Genomic DNA, 13959 nt, shown 5'->3' with positions numbered 1-13959 from the left:
GATTGACGAGAAAACCAAAGATTATGTAGTTCTAGGGGGACGTTGAAGTTGGTGTATGGTTTATTCCAAGAAAGGAGACATCTCGTGGAATCAGATTCCATAAACTTCATATTGTCATCACATGGTATACAAGGATCACACAAGCTTTACTTCTTAAGCAACATTGGTAGTACAATTAGCATTTAGTAAACATGACACATTGTTTAAGTCATTTAGTAAACATGACACATTAGTTAAATTTTGGTATGGATTGGTTAAGTCATTTAGTAAACATGACACATTGGTTAAGTCATTTAGTAAACATGACATGTTAAAATACATCTACATATAGTTCTCAAGTCTTGACCTTTTCTTTTTCTGTCAAAGTCTCATGTCTTGATCTTCATAGCTAACTAGCTAAGAGTTAACTATGGGAGTTCGAACAACTTCTATTTTATTTTTGTCGATGATGATGGTCATCTCATCTTGTCAAGAAAATAGCAGGCCACAATAAAGATTGGTCCTAAGAGATCAAATCAAAAGAAACTCAAGATTTATCTTGAGTTTCTTTTGGTTTGAACCTATTAAGACCGATCTTAATTTGAGCCGTGCTATTTTCTTGAGTTGGGATTATTCCTACTTAACCTGATTTTTTGGAACTCTTTTGACCTGAATGTCAAGGTCAAAAAGGTCAACTAGAGAATAACTTACAGAAACTGTCTTTTGTTTAGTGTTTGTGAGCGTCTTGTACACACTCTTATCTTATACTATATGTTTAGTGTTTGTGAGCGTCTTGTATACACTCTTATGTTATCTTATATATGTGCAGGAGGAAGGTTAGTTCTGTTACTTCTGTACTCTTTTTATTCAACCACTAATAAATAATTTTACGAATACAATCATTGTTGTGATTTGTGAATCGAAATCCAAATATAAGATGTGTTGTTTAGTCCTTTCTTCTAATTCCAATGAATATTTTTTCTAATGAATTTTCCAAGATACACTAACTCAGTGCTCTGGTTCTCCTATATCCCCATTAAATTCCAGTGTCTGAATTAAATGTTTGAGAAAGAAGAAGAAATTGGGTCATAATGTCAATGAATGACAAAAACGATTGTTACACTAGTTGATTAATGGGCTATAAAGACGAGGCCAGAAAACCCCATATTAACCGACGTGTTTCCGTACCAAAAAATCATATAAAATTGTTTTGGTTTATTACAATGTTTTTAGAGATTTCTTCCGCCTCTCTCAATATTGCCATGGACAAGAACCAAAACCCTTATTCCTGGTCGGAGCTTCCTCTAGATCTCTTGAACTTAGTTTTCGAACGCCTCAGGTTTGCTGATTTCCAACGAGCTAAATCCGTGTGCTCCTCTTGGTTCTCTGTTTCCACGACCGTGACAAAAAATCAGATCCCTTTGCTGATTCTCTTTCCCGAAGACGACAACAACAGTTCATGCACGTTGTTCAATCCCGAGGAAAAAGACAGACTCTACAAAACGCAAGACCTTGGTGTGGGATTTGCAAAGAGTGTTTGTAGGGCAACCTATGGAAGTTGGCTTCTTATGCAAGATTCAAAGTATAATCTATACATTTTGAATCTATTCACCCGCGAGAGGATCGAGCTGCCGTCTGTGGAGTCACAACTTGGCATGGTAAAGGTTGAAAGAATTATTGATGATGGTTTTCACATTATTCAAGACGAAAGGAAGTCCGAAGATATGAGTATAAGATCCCCTGTGTTTTGTATTGACGAGGAATCCAAAGATTATCTAGTTCTGTGGGGACTTGGAGGTTGTTGTGTGGTTTATGCCAAGAAAGGAGATACCTCGTGGAATCAAAATCTCAATATTTCGGATTGTTGTGACATGGTTTACAAAGATCACACGCTTTACTTCTTAGGGCTTGATTGGTTCTCCCGCTAGCACCCTCCTAGCGGTTGCTAGCGGTCGGTTGCGGTTGTTAGCGGTTGAAACCAATCATAGAAACTGCTCCGTCCCGCTTCGAACCGCTCGAAATCGCTGAATTTCAAAAGCTCCTTCCCGCAAGCGTTTGCGGTTGCGGGCGGTAGCGGTTGGATTAAAAAAAAAAAAAAAAAAATCAAACATTTACTTATAATTATTATAATATATATTAATCCTATATATATATCTTTCATCTTTGTATCACGTTCTCATCAGAAACCCTAATAATATTCTGAAACTCTATTCTCTTAATGTCTTCCACCCAAACTGATGAAAATCAATAACCAAATGTAAGTATCATATATCCTTTTATTCTTTCATCACCTCATGTGTAACTTTTTGAATATTTTTCATGGCATCGTTTTTTTTTATTTTCATTACGTATTGCTTTGCTTTTTGATTGAATATATGTTTCGATTTGTTTTCTCGAATAGAAACTCACTTGCTTTTTGATTGAATTCAACGTTATTTACAGTTTTTCCCATTACTTAATGCAATTTTTTATGTTAAACCAGATGCATAAAGTACTATCTTGTTACAAAATTTCTTTATTTTTGAATAATTATTTAGTACTTTATCTATGGTTTTAATTATTAAGCATGTTCAAATTTTTCTAATATTATCATAATAATATATTGGTGTTTTTATTTCTTTTTTTTTGTATTATTTTTTTATTTATTTTGTTCATTCTTTTATTTAACTGCTATCGCACCCGCTGGTTTACCAGTCATAAAACTTCCGCAAACGCTCTCATTTTCAAACGCTAAACCAGTCGTTCAAAACGCTTGATAACGCTTAAAGCCGCAACCGCCCGCTTCCGCAAACTCCCGCAACCGCAACCGCAACCACTACGTTTAAACCAGTCAGGCCCTTAAGCAATGCTGGTACTTTCCAAATCTTATATTTTCCTAGAGAGAGGGACAACAAAACTTTCAAGCAGTTACACTTTTGTATAGATAGATATACTACACCTTTTCGTCCTTTTCGTCGTCGTAAAGTAAGAAATCCATGGTGGGTTGCTAAGCCAAAACTTGTAGTCACAGTAACAGGAAAAGTCCTAGAGGTTAAAAGAACGTGGATACCGGAGTCTAGAACCTGGTCCTTTGGGGTTTTAAAGATTTCTTCATCAGGGTTGTTAAAGAAATATAAAAAAGTTGATTGTTTGGGTGACGAGGCAATGCTTTTGGATCTAGGCATCACTGTGCCCGCCAATGAGAATGATCAGGGGTTCTATAGAAATTCCATCTACTTCAGTGGTAGTCATTATAAGAACACAAGTGATATATTTCTCTTCAATCTCGAGACACAGAAGATGGAGCTACTGCACAAATTTGATTGTTCGTCCCTTCAACTCTCTAGAGCTCGATGGTTCTTACCAAGTTTCACTCACACATAATTGATCTTAAGTATGTTGTTTCTTTTTCTTTTTATTTGGTTTTAGTACTCAATATGCTTTTTTACACTATTAATAATCATGACGTGCTAGTTTTTAAGCTAAAAGTGAGTATACACAAAGGATAAAAATACAAATCAAACTATCAAATGGGTACTCAAAATGATATGTTTAAGTGAGCTTGTCTTGTGGAATCTATCTAGTATTTGTTGGGGGTGAAAATAAGCTCTTTTGAAAGTTAACTGTTTCGTTATTAGGGGTTGAAAATAAGCTCTTTTGAAAGTTAACTTTCTCCTATACATAGCAACACAAAGATCAACATAGCATGTAAAGGGTCACTACAAGCCGACAACATTGTGCAGCAAACCTCTCACAACCTTGCGTGATCGAGGCTTGACTTGCTGGAGCTTCTGAAGAGGTCACCCTAATTGAAACTAGTTCCATTACATGATGCAGTAGCCTCACAATTTGGATTTCTCTCTCAAGATCCAATGCCTCACGCAATAGTCTAACTATGGCCCAACGGCCATTTTATTCCTGCAAAGACAAAAAAAATATTTAGTTTGCAAAAATAACAATACTCATAACTAACCAAATCCAAGTGTATCTTATCATATTCCTAAAAATACTTAAGATAATTTGTAGACTGGGCCGAAGAAGCCGATATTTAACAGCCAAAACGATCTCATTCGTTTACCAAATATAAAATCTAAACATAAAAAGATTTTATCAAATATTTTCAGAGATTTCTCCTGTTTATCCAATTTTACATGGAGAAGAAACAGAACCCTAATTCTCATACGTCCCATTCTTGGTCTGATCTTCCTCACGATCTCTTGAATTTGGTGTTGGAACGCCTAAGCTTTGCTAATTTCCAACGAGCTAAATCCGTGTGTTCGTCTTGGTACTCTGCTTCGAGACAATCCGTGCCCAATAATCAGATCCATTGGCTAATTCTCTTCCCGGAAGAAAACAACGACAACACTTCATGCACGTTGTTCAATCCTGATGAAAAAGACAGACTTTACAAAACGCAAGATCTTGGTGAAGAATTTGCAAAATGTGAATGTAGGGCAACCTATGGAAGTTGGCTTCTAATGCAAGATCCTCTGTTTAATCTCTACATTGTGAATCTCTTTACCAACGAGAGGATCAATCTACTTCCCGTGGAGTTATTGTGGGAAGGTTATGAGTTAGGCGTTTCAGGTCGCAAAGGACGAATGAAGTCCAGAGGTGGGTATGTACGATCTCCTGTGTTTTGGATTGACGAGAAAACCAAAGATTATGTAGTTCTTTGGGGACTTAGAGATTGGTGTGTATTTTATTCCAAGAAAGGAGATACCTCTTGGAATCAAATCCCTCAAACTCCAGATTGTTCCCGTATCCTTTACAAGGATCACAAGCTTTACTTCCTAGGCTACTTCCATAGTTTCAAAATCTTCGATCTTTCTGGAGAGATCCCACAACAAATCTTTGACTCGAGTGTTTGGATAGACCATTTTTCCTTACGTGGACGGGACGTTTGTACCACAACACTTGTAGTCACACTCACAGGAAAAGTCCTCAAGGTTGAAAAAATGAGGGACAAGTCCTTCAAGGTTTTCGAGGTTTATTCATCAAGAAGACGGATTCATTCTCTGGGAGATGAGTCAATTTTTTTGGATCAAGGCATCACTGTGCCCGCCAATGACACTGATGGATTCATTAAAAATTCCATTTATTTCAGTAATTGTTATAAAAAGCACACAAAGGACATGTTTATCTTCAATCTTGAGACACATAAGACGGAGCCGCTGCATACATTTGATAGTTCTTCATTTCAATTCTCTAGAGCTCAATGGTTCGTACCTAGTTTCACGCATAGATGATGTTGATCTCAACCATTTTTCTCTCTTCAATATGTTTTTGTTTTTTGATTTCACTCAACATGTTACTTTACTCTAGTTAATGAGCATCACATGCTACCGTTTTTTTTTGTTATAAGTAATCTATACACAAAGGATAAAATTACTTACCAAACTAGCAAATGTGTGTAAATTTGCGCACAAAAGGTGTTTGAAAATCAGAGACCTCAAACCTTGTCGTGATTGAGTCATATAGATGTCAGGCTATATGTACTTATTAAATTACTCCTTATCAAATCAACACACGTGACCACTAGAGAACCAAAAAAAAAAAATCATGTATATATACTGGATGTTGTCAACAATTTGCAAACCCATGATTTATAAGAAGAGAAAAGAACAATAATGGCGAGGCAGATCCTCATGCACGGGATTTTGGAGCTGTGATGCATATATACTTATATATATTTTTAAGAATTACAAAACTAGCCAAAACTGTGTATAATTTAATAATTATTTATTTATCGATAAATTTAATATTTCTATAAATTAATAGAACTTCACTGTTCCGATACTATTAATTTGTATAAGTTTTTTTTCTATTACATCATACTAGTTTTTAAATACTCGATACAATTTCCTTTTAAGATTCTTGCTTATATTTTCAGCCGGGCTCTTATACATGATAAGAACAGACCGAGTTGTGTTTTTTACAGTGGTGTTCCCTTATTGATCACCCAAGGGAAACAGTATAATCTTTTCGGAGGACTTTATCAAATAGATGACCTTGTAGAATTGGGAACCACGGTTGGAGTTTAGTGATACAATCATGTTATGGTAAGCCGTGTTGATCCCGCAGCGTGTATCAAATCACTTTGATTCTTTTTCTTTACTGTAGGTTGTCCATACTTTTATGTGTGAGAACTATCTAAGGAGGCAAACGTCATCTGCCCATACGCGTACATTGTTAGTCCAACCACGCGTGAAATTATCAAAACTGATTTGAGAGATGCGATTGTTATCTTTGACGAGACACAAATTTGATTCTTTTTTTTTTACTGTAGGTTGTCCATACTTTTATGTGTGGGAACTATCTAAGGAGTCAAACGTCATTTTCTGTCTATACGCGTACATTGTTAGTCCAACCACGCGTGAAAGTATCAAAACTGATTTGAGAGATGCGATTGTTATCTTTGACGAAGCACAGTAAATTTATAATATAAGCATTTAAATTTTGAGACTCTAAATTTTTTTTTATGTTGAAAACATATCTTCTATTTTGCAGCAACTTAGAAGGGCTTGCTCGTGAAAACATGCACGGGATTTTGGAGCTGTGATGCATATATACTTATATACAATACAACCATATATATATATATATATATATATATATATATATATCTTTTTTTTTGCAGACATATGCACATTCTGAGGGATGAGCTGCATCATCACTACCAATACTAGCTATGGCGCCATTAGCTACTATGAAATTCCTTAACATGCTTACTGATATTACCCTATAGCTCTTGCAATTTTTCATCGGAAACTTGAGGAGCATTTTGTTATGGTTAAAAATATGCAAGTCGAGATGATCTTTTCTCTTGTAGGTCTATCTACAAGCCAAGAAAGTGAAAACCATCACAACATCATAGCACAAGGATGAAACAAAAATCCAAAAAGATTGTGCAGCAAACAAGCTTATTGAAGATAAGAGACCTCAACAACTATTGTGGTAGATTTCTATCACAAAAGATACAAGTAACATTGGATTTTAAATTAGAAAAAAACTAAGAAGACCCAATGAACCTCGAATCAAGAAGCTTTGCCAAAACGTTAAAGAAGCCTTTACAAAGTGACGTCTTTTTTTTGGTAGAAAACCTACTGGGCCGGAAAAGCCCATATTTAAAAACAAAAACGACGTCGTTCATGTCCAAATAAAATCATTTAAAATCTTAATTTAATCGTACCTTCTCTCTCAATCTTGCCATGGAGGAGAAGCAAAACCCTAATTCTCATAAGCGTCTCAGACAACTAGAAACATCCAATTACTGGTCGGAGCTTCCTATATATCTCTTGAATTTGGTGTTCCAACGCCTCAGCTTTGCTAATTTCCAGAGAGCTAAATCAGTATGCTCCTCTTGGCACTCTGCTTCGAGACAATCGGTGCCCAAAAGTCAGACCCATTGGCTGATACTCTTCCCCGAAAACATCAACAAAGAAAAATCTTGCAAGTTGTTCAATCCCGAGGAAAAAGACAAACTTTACAAGACGCAAGATCTTGGTTTGGAATTTGGAAGGAGTCTTTGTATAGCAACCTATGGAAGTTGGCTTCTTATGCAAGATTCAAAGTATACTGACAATAGTCTATACATTGTGAATCTATTCACCCGCGAGAGGATCAATCTTCCTCCTGTGGAGTCACAAATTGGCATGGTAAATGTTGAAATAATATGGAATACCATGTATTTGTTTCGCATTTCAAACATGAAAACTGAGTCCAAGTCCGAAGTTATGCATATTCAATCCCCTGTGTTTTGGATTGACGAGAATACCAAAGATTATATAGTCATTTGGGGACTTGGATTTCGGTGTGTGGTTTCTGCCAAGAAAGGAGATACCTCGTGGTATCAAATTCCTTAAACTTTTGCCTGTTTGGACATGGTTTACAAGGATCGCAAGCTTTACTTCCTAAGCTGCTTCGGTAGTTTCAAAATCTTCAACCTCTCCGGAGAGATCGCACAGCAAACCTTTCAATGTGGTGTTAAACCTGAAATATTTCGGTTAGGTAAAGAACTCGGTCAACTAAGTAGTTCATGGTGCGTTATTGACACAAAACTTGTAGTCACAGTAACAGGAATTGTCCTCAAAGTTAAAAAATTGTGGAGAAAGAGGTCTAGAACATGGTCCTTCCAGGTTTTCAAGATTTATGCATCAGGATTATTGAAGGAACCAGAACTGATTAAGTCTTTGGGCGACGAGTCAATGCTTTTAGATCAAGGCATCACCGTGCTTGTCAATGACACTGACGGATTCATCAGAAATTGCATCTATTTCAGTGGTAATGATCATGAAAAGAATACAAATAATATCTTCATCTTCAATCTCAAGACACAGAAGACGGAGCCGCTCCACAGATTTGATCGTTCTTTAGCTCAATTCTCTAGAGCAGCTCAATGGTTCTTACCAAGTTTCACGCATACACGATGTTGATCTCAAGATTCTCAACAATGTCCTTATCTCCATTGTGTTTTTTTTTTTGGTATTAATCAATATGTTATTTTACTCTTGTGCTAGTATTTGTTTTGGCACAAAGGATATAAAAATACATACCACCAAACTAGCATATCATATTATATTTCAGTTTCTGATGCAAAAGCTTGAGAAAGAAGAAAAACGACTGGGCCATAAAAGCCCATAATCAACGATGCAAATAAATTCTTTTTGGTTTATACATAGTCGGAGCTTCCTCTAGATCTCTTGCCATGGAGAACCATAACCCTAATTCCTGGTCGGACCTTCCTCTAGATCTCTTGAATTTGGTGTTTGAACGCCTTAGCTTTGCTAGTTTCCAACGAGCCAAATCGGTGTGTTCGTCTTGGTACTCTGCTTCGAGACAATGCGTGCCCAAAAAGCAGATCCCTTGGCTGATTCTCTTCCCCGAAGACAACAACAACAACAACAACAACAACAACAACAACAACAACAATTCATGCAAGTTGTTCAATCCCGATGAAAAACAAAAACTTTACAAAACGCAAGATCTTGGTGTTGAATTTGCAAAGAGTGTGTGTCTAGCAACCTATGGAAGCTGGCTCCTTACGAGAGATCCACGGTATAATCTCTACATTTTGAATCTTTTTACCCAAGAAAGGATTGATCTGCCATCTGTAGAGTCACAACTTGGAATAACAAAGATCGAGCGAGGTTTAGATGATTGGTTTCACGTTTCTAAGGATCACTTCCAAAGGCAGATCAAAGAGCTTTGCATCCGATCCCCTGTGATTTGGATTGACGAGAAAACCAAAGACTATATAGTTCTTTGGGGACTTGGAGGTTTGTGTGTCCTTTATTCCAAGAAAGGAGATACCGCGTGGAATCAGCTTCCGGAAATTTCTCACTGTCTTCACATGGTTTACAAAGATCACAAGCTTTACTTCTCTAGCAGCGAAAATATTTTCACAATCTTAAATTTTTCTAGAGAGGTTCCTCAACAAATTTTTCAATGTGGTATGGATCTGTTAATAATTAGAATGAGTCTAGGTCGTCGTTGTCATCGGCTAAGTAATTCATGGTTTGTTGATGAGACAAAACTTGTAGTCACAGTAACAGGAAATGTCCTTAGGGTTCAAAGAATGTTAAGACCTAGGTCTGGAATCCAGTCATTCCGTGTCTGTAAAGTTTTCCCCAAATATGAAGAAGTTGATTCTTTGGGCGACGAGGCACTGCTTTTGGATTTAGGTGTCACTGTGCTCGTCAATGACATTGAGGGGCTCAAAAGAAATTGCATCTATCTCAGTGGTAGTCATGGAAAGAAGAAAAATGGTATCTTTATCTTTAATTTCGAGACAAAAAAGATGGAGTTGCTGCGAAAATTTGATTGTTCGTCAGTTCAACTCTCTAGAGCTCGATGGTTCTTACCAAGTTTAACGCATACATGATGATGAGTTCTACTTTCTTCTTCAAATATGTTGTTTTTGGCTAATGAATAATGATGATGTGTTGGTTTTTTAGTTGATATACAAATCTAACTAACAAATGTGTTGATTACAAGATCGAGACTTGGTTAGAGCAAAATTAATACTACCTTTTAGGCTTGTAAACATTGGTAACTTATAACTGCTGAACTATCCAAAATTTGCCCCTATTTTTAAACCGATCGATGATTGGGCCACTGAAGTCCATATAAAAAACCTACCTCTTTCCGTATACGTTACCAATGAATTCCTAGGTTTAGGTTGGAATAAGACGTATCTTATGTGGCATAAACTCAGGAATGTTTTGATAAAATGAATATATAGGATGACAACTATTAGGTTTGTTTAGTTTTCAACACATTTCTATACTTACTCTTTCAAAGTTTTAGATTCTTACTCTCCTAACCTCGGGAAAACATTTTTTTTATTTTATGCAAAAACCAAAGATAATATTATTTGGATTTTTGAAACTAACATCATGCCTAAGACAAAAGACTAGGCCGCTGAAGCCCATATAATAAAAGCATATAAATCCAACTTCTGTATCAGTGAAATCCTAGGTTTAGGTTAAAATGAGCACAAACTTCTTTAGGCAACAGAAAACATTCAATCGTCTCGATCTCTCTCTTTTAATTTGCCATGGAGAAAGGGCATGAACCTAGTTCTCCTAAGCGTCTCAGACGAGATACACCCAATTCCTGGTCGGAGCTTCCTCTAGATCTCTTGACTTCAGTGTTCGAACGCCTCAGCTTTGCTAATTTCCATCGAGCTAAATTCGTCTGTTCATTTTGGCACTCCGCTTCGAGACAAATCATCCCCAAACAGACCAGTTGGCTGATTCTCTTCCCCAGAGACAATGACAACAATAACTCATGCACGTTGTTCAATCCCGAGGAGAAACACAAACTTTACAAAACGAAAGATCTTGGTGAAGAATTTGCAAAGAGCCTTTGTAAGGCAACCTATGGAAGTTGGCTCCTTATGCGAGATCCTCGGTTTAATTTATACATTTTGAATATATTCACCCGAGAGAGGATCAATCTACCTCCTGTGGAGTCACAACTTGGAATGACAAAGATGGAGCGAACCATAGATGATTGCTTTCGCATTATTTCACACGATCACAACATGATCAGTAGGGAGTACATAGGTCTTTATATAGGACCCTGTGTGTTTTGGATCGACGAGAAAACCAAAGATTACATAGTTATATGGGGACTTGGAAGATGGTCTGTGGTTTATTCCAAGAAAGGAGATACCTCGTGGAATCAGATTCCGGAAATTTCAGATTGTTGTGACATGGTTTACAAAGATTACAAGCTTTACTTCTCTGGCTCTGGCTACCAATGTGATTTCAGAATCTTTGATTTCTCTAGAGAGACTCCGCAACAAACCTTTCAAGGTATTGTCATTATGCAAGGACTTATATTAAATCATCGTCATGGTCAACCAGGCTATTCCCACTGCACTGTTAGTACAAAACTTGTAGTCACAGTAAATGGAGATGTCCTCAAGGTTGACAGAATATGGGAGCGTAAAACCAGAATTTGCAGGTTTTTTGACGTATACAAGGTTTATTCATCAGAGTCCTTAAAGAACTATGAAAAAGTTGAATCTTTGGGCGACGAGGCAATGCTTTTGGATCTAGGTATCACTGTGCTCGCCAATGACATTGAGGGGCTCAAAAGAAATTGCATCTATTTCAGTGGTAGTCTTGAAAATATCATTCATGATAAATTTATCTTCAATATCGAGACACAGAAAATGGAGCGAGTGCACAAACTTGATTGTTCATCTGCTCAACTCTCTAGTGCTCGATGGTTCTTACCAAGTTTCACACAAACTTGATTGATTTCAACTTCTTCAATATATTGTTTTTCTCTACTCAATGATAATGACGTACGTGTTTGGTTTTTTTTTGGTTAAAAGTTGGAGAAACTGCACAAATTTGATTGTTCATCCATTCAACTCTCTAGAGCTTGATGGTTGTTAGTTCTTACCAAGTTTCACGCAGATATGATTGCTCTCAACTATTAGGTTTTCCTCTTTAATATGTGTTTTTTCTCTAACTAATGATGATGACGTTCTGTTTATTTTTTTATAAGTTTTATATATGCAATGCACAAAGGTTTAAATACAAAAAAGATGGAGTCACTGCAAAGATTTGATTGTTCGGCAGTTCAACTCTCTAGAGCTCGATGGTTCTTACCAATTTTAACGCATACATGATGAGTTCTACTTTCTTCTTCAAATATGTTATTTTTGGCTAATGGATAATGATGATGTGTTGGTTTTTTAGTTAAAAGTTATTTCTACACAAAGGTTAAAATACAAATCAAAGTAGCAAATGTGTAATATGTTGGTCCGTAATAGACTATGCTCCTTAACGCAAGCTGACTCTAACGTTAAGGATGGGTTGCAAATTTGGTTTGGTTCGAGAGATTTGGCAAGAGTTTAGAGACTTCCAAGTTCCAACCAAACCAAAAGTTTGGTTTGAATTTAACTATTTTATAAGATTTCTTATAAAAACTCTACTAAAAGATGCATTCATTGTAAACAGAGTATTTTTTGTTGAGTATATTTTACATTCATTAAAAAAAATGATATGCTTAATGGGTTTCTGTTGTGGAGTCTAATTGATCGAAAAAAATTGCTACTCTTTTGAAAGAAATTAATGTCTATCCTAAGATAGTGTGTGAATTGTAATGTACGTGTTCCTTTTTTTATTTGATATCCAAACATTCGTTAGTAAAATAATGTCGATTACAAGATAAGACTTGACTTGGGTAGAGCAAAATTAATACCTTGTAAACACTGGTAACTTAACTACTGTACTATCCAAAAGTTGCCACTGTTTTATTAAAAGCGCTTTTGTGGACCGATCCATGACTGGGCCGCCGAAGTCCATATTGAAAAACGACCTCTTTCCGTACGCGTTACCAATGAATTCCTAGGTTTAGGTTGGCATAAGACGTAACTTATGTGGCAAGACAATAGATTCAATCTTTCAATTTCCATGGAGAAGAGGCATAATCAAATCCCTTGGTTGATTCTATTCCCCAATGACAACAACAGCAATTCATGCACGTTATTCAATCTGGAAGAAATAGACAAACTTTACAAAACGCAAGATCTTGGTGAAGAATTTGCAAAGAGTGATTGTATTGCAACCTATGAAAGTTGGCTCCTTATGCAAGATTCAAAGTATAATCTATACATTAAGTCAGTAATAGATTGAACTGTATAAGATCGTGCATGGTGATTGTGTAACTTACTTGTTTCTTCTTTTAAAAATTTTCTGTCCAAACATTATTACGGAGCCGATACAAAAATTGAGGCTTTACTTGGTTAATTTTAGAGCAAAATTATTTACTTTGTAAACTTAACTAGTATCCAAAATTTGCCACTGTTTTCTATAACGCTTTTAGTGGAACCGATTATTGACTTAGCGTAGTAGAATACTTTATAGTAGAGGCTAATTAAAAGTGTAAACCAATCAATCTCACACATTACAAATCTACATATATAACATAACATATATAATGATTTAGACTATATCTTATATTATTTGTACCTCGGAAGGGTCTCTAATAAAGTAGAATGCATTACCTTCTTTTGGTAAAGACGATACTCCTTCCGTTTCATAAAGAGTGTCGTTTTAAGGTTTTATTTTTGTTTCACAAAGAGTGTCGTTTTAGGTTTTCAATGTAAAATTTAATGATTTTTTATGTTTTATGACTATTAGTATTCTGCAGATTGTTTTACTATTGGGCAGATTATGTTTAGGTATATAGTTAATGATGTTTTTGTTTAGAAAAAAATAAAAAATTTAATGTTTTCTTAATCTGTGTGCAAAACTCTAAAATGACACTCTTTGTGAAACAGAGGGAGTACCAATATTCCAAATCCTCTGCCCTTCCCTCAGTACCTTGAATACGTCTATTACGTTTGTTTAGTTTTCAACACATATTTCTACTTACTCTTTCAAAGTTTTAGATTCTTTAGTTCTCCTAAAAACTCGGGAAAACATATTTTTCCTCTTTTTTACTATTTTTACGCAAAAACCAATTAGAAATATTATT

At 35.9% G+C, this 13959-nt stretch overlaps 4 protein-coding genes and 1 pseudogene across 4 annotated transcripts; all 5 read left to right on the top strand.

The window, feature by feature from the left end:
- Positions 1 to 266: 266 nt before the first annotated feature.
- On the top strand, positions 267 to 3902 carry LOC110226366 (probable F-box protein At4g22165). Its single transcript, XM_021017837.1, has 2 exons — positions 267 to 1885; positions 2823 to 3902. The coding sequence occupies exons 1-2, from the start codon at positions 1113 to 1115 to the stop codon at positions 3340 to 3342; spliced, it is 1293 nt and encodes a 430-aa protein (XP_020873496.1). The 5' UTR covers positions 267 to 1112; the 3' UTR covers positions 3343 to 3902.
- Positions 3903 to 4109: 207 nt separating this feature from the next.
- On the top strand, positions 4110 to 5272 carry LOC9305909 (putative F-box protein At4g22170). Its single transcript, XM_021017913.1, has one exon. It carries the CDS (start codon positions 4110 to 4112, stop codon positions 5205 to 5207), a length of 1098 nt encoding a protein of 365 aa, XP_020873572.1. The 3' UTR covers positions 5208 to 5272.
- A 1469-nt stretch (positions 5273 to 6741) lies between these two features.
- Positions 6742 to 8648, top strand: LOC9305908 (annotated as a pseudogene).
- LOC9305907 (probable F-box protein At4g22165) lies at positions 8647 to 9971 on the top strand. Its single transcript, XM_002869790.2, has one exon. It carries the CDS (start codon positions 8666 to 8668, stop codon positions 9839 to 9841), a length of 1176 nt encoding a protein of 391 aa, XP_002869836.1. The 5' UTR covers positions 8647 to 8665; the 3' UTR covers positions 9842 to 9971.
- A 222-nt stretch (positions 9972 to 10193) lies between these two features.
- On the top strand, positions 10194 to 12042 carry LOC9305906 (putative F-box protein At4g22180). The gene has a single exon (XM_002869789.2). It carries the CDS (start codon positions 10517 to 10519, stop codon positions 11723 to 11725), a length of 1209 nt encoding a protein of 402 aa, XP_002869835.1. The 5' UTR covers positions 10194 to 10516; the 3' UTR covers positions 11726 to 12042.
- The last annotated feature ends 1917 nt before the right edge of the window (positions 12043 to 13959 follow it).

This window comes from Arabidopsis lyrata (genome assembly GCF_000004255.2).
Source record: "Arabidopsis lyrata subsp. lyrata unplaced genomic scaffold ARALYscaffold_7, whole genome shotgun sequence".
NCBI lineage: Eukaryota > Viridiplantae > Streptophyta > Magnoliopsida > Brassicales > Brassicaceae > Arabidopsis > Arabidopsis lyrata.
This window is presented reverse-complemented; position numbering and strand designations above follow the sequence as displayed.

What these genes read in the sequence shown, in the direction of transcription:
- LOC110226366 (XM_021017837.1), top strand. Translation starts at nt 1,113, where the DNA reads ATGGGCTATAAAGACGAGGCCAGAAAACCCCATATTAACCGACGTGTT. An exon ending in CACACGCTTTACTTCTTAGG is followed by an intron (nt 1,886 to 2,822) that starts GCTTGATTGGTT and finishes CAGGCCCTTAAG; the next exon opens with CAATGCTGGTACTTTCCAAA.
- LOC9305909 (XM_021017913.1), top strand. Translation starts at nt 4,110, where the DNA reads ATGGAGAAGAAACAGAACCCTAATTCTCATACGTCCCATTCTTGGTCT.
- LOC9305907 (XM_002869790.2), top strand. Translation starts at nt 8,666, where the DNA reads ATGGAGAACCATAACCCTAATTCCTGGTCGGACCTTCCTCTAGATCTC.
- LOC9305906 (XM_002869789.2), top strand. Translation starts at nt 10,517, where the DNA reads ATGGAGAAAGGGCATGAACCTAGTTCTCCTAAGCGTCTCAGACGAGAT.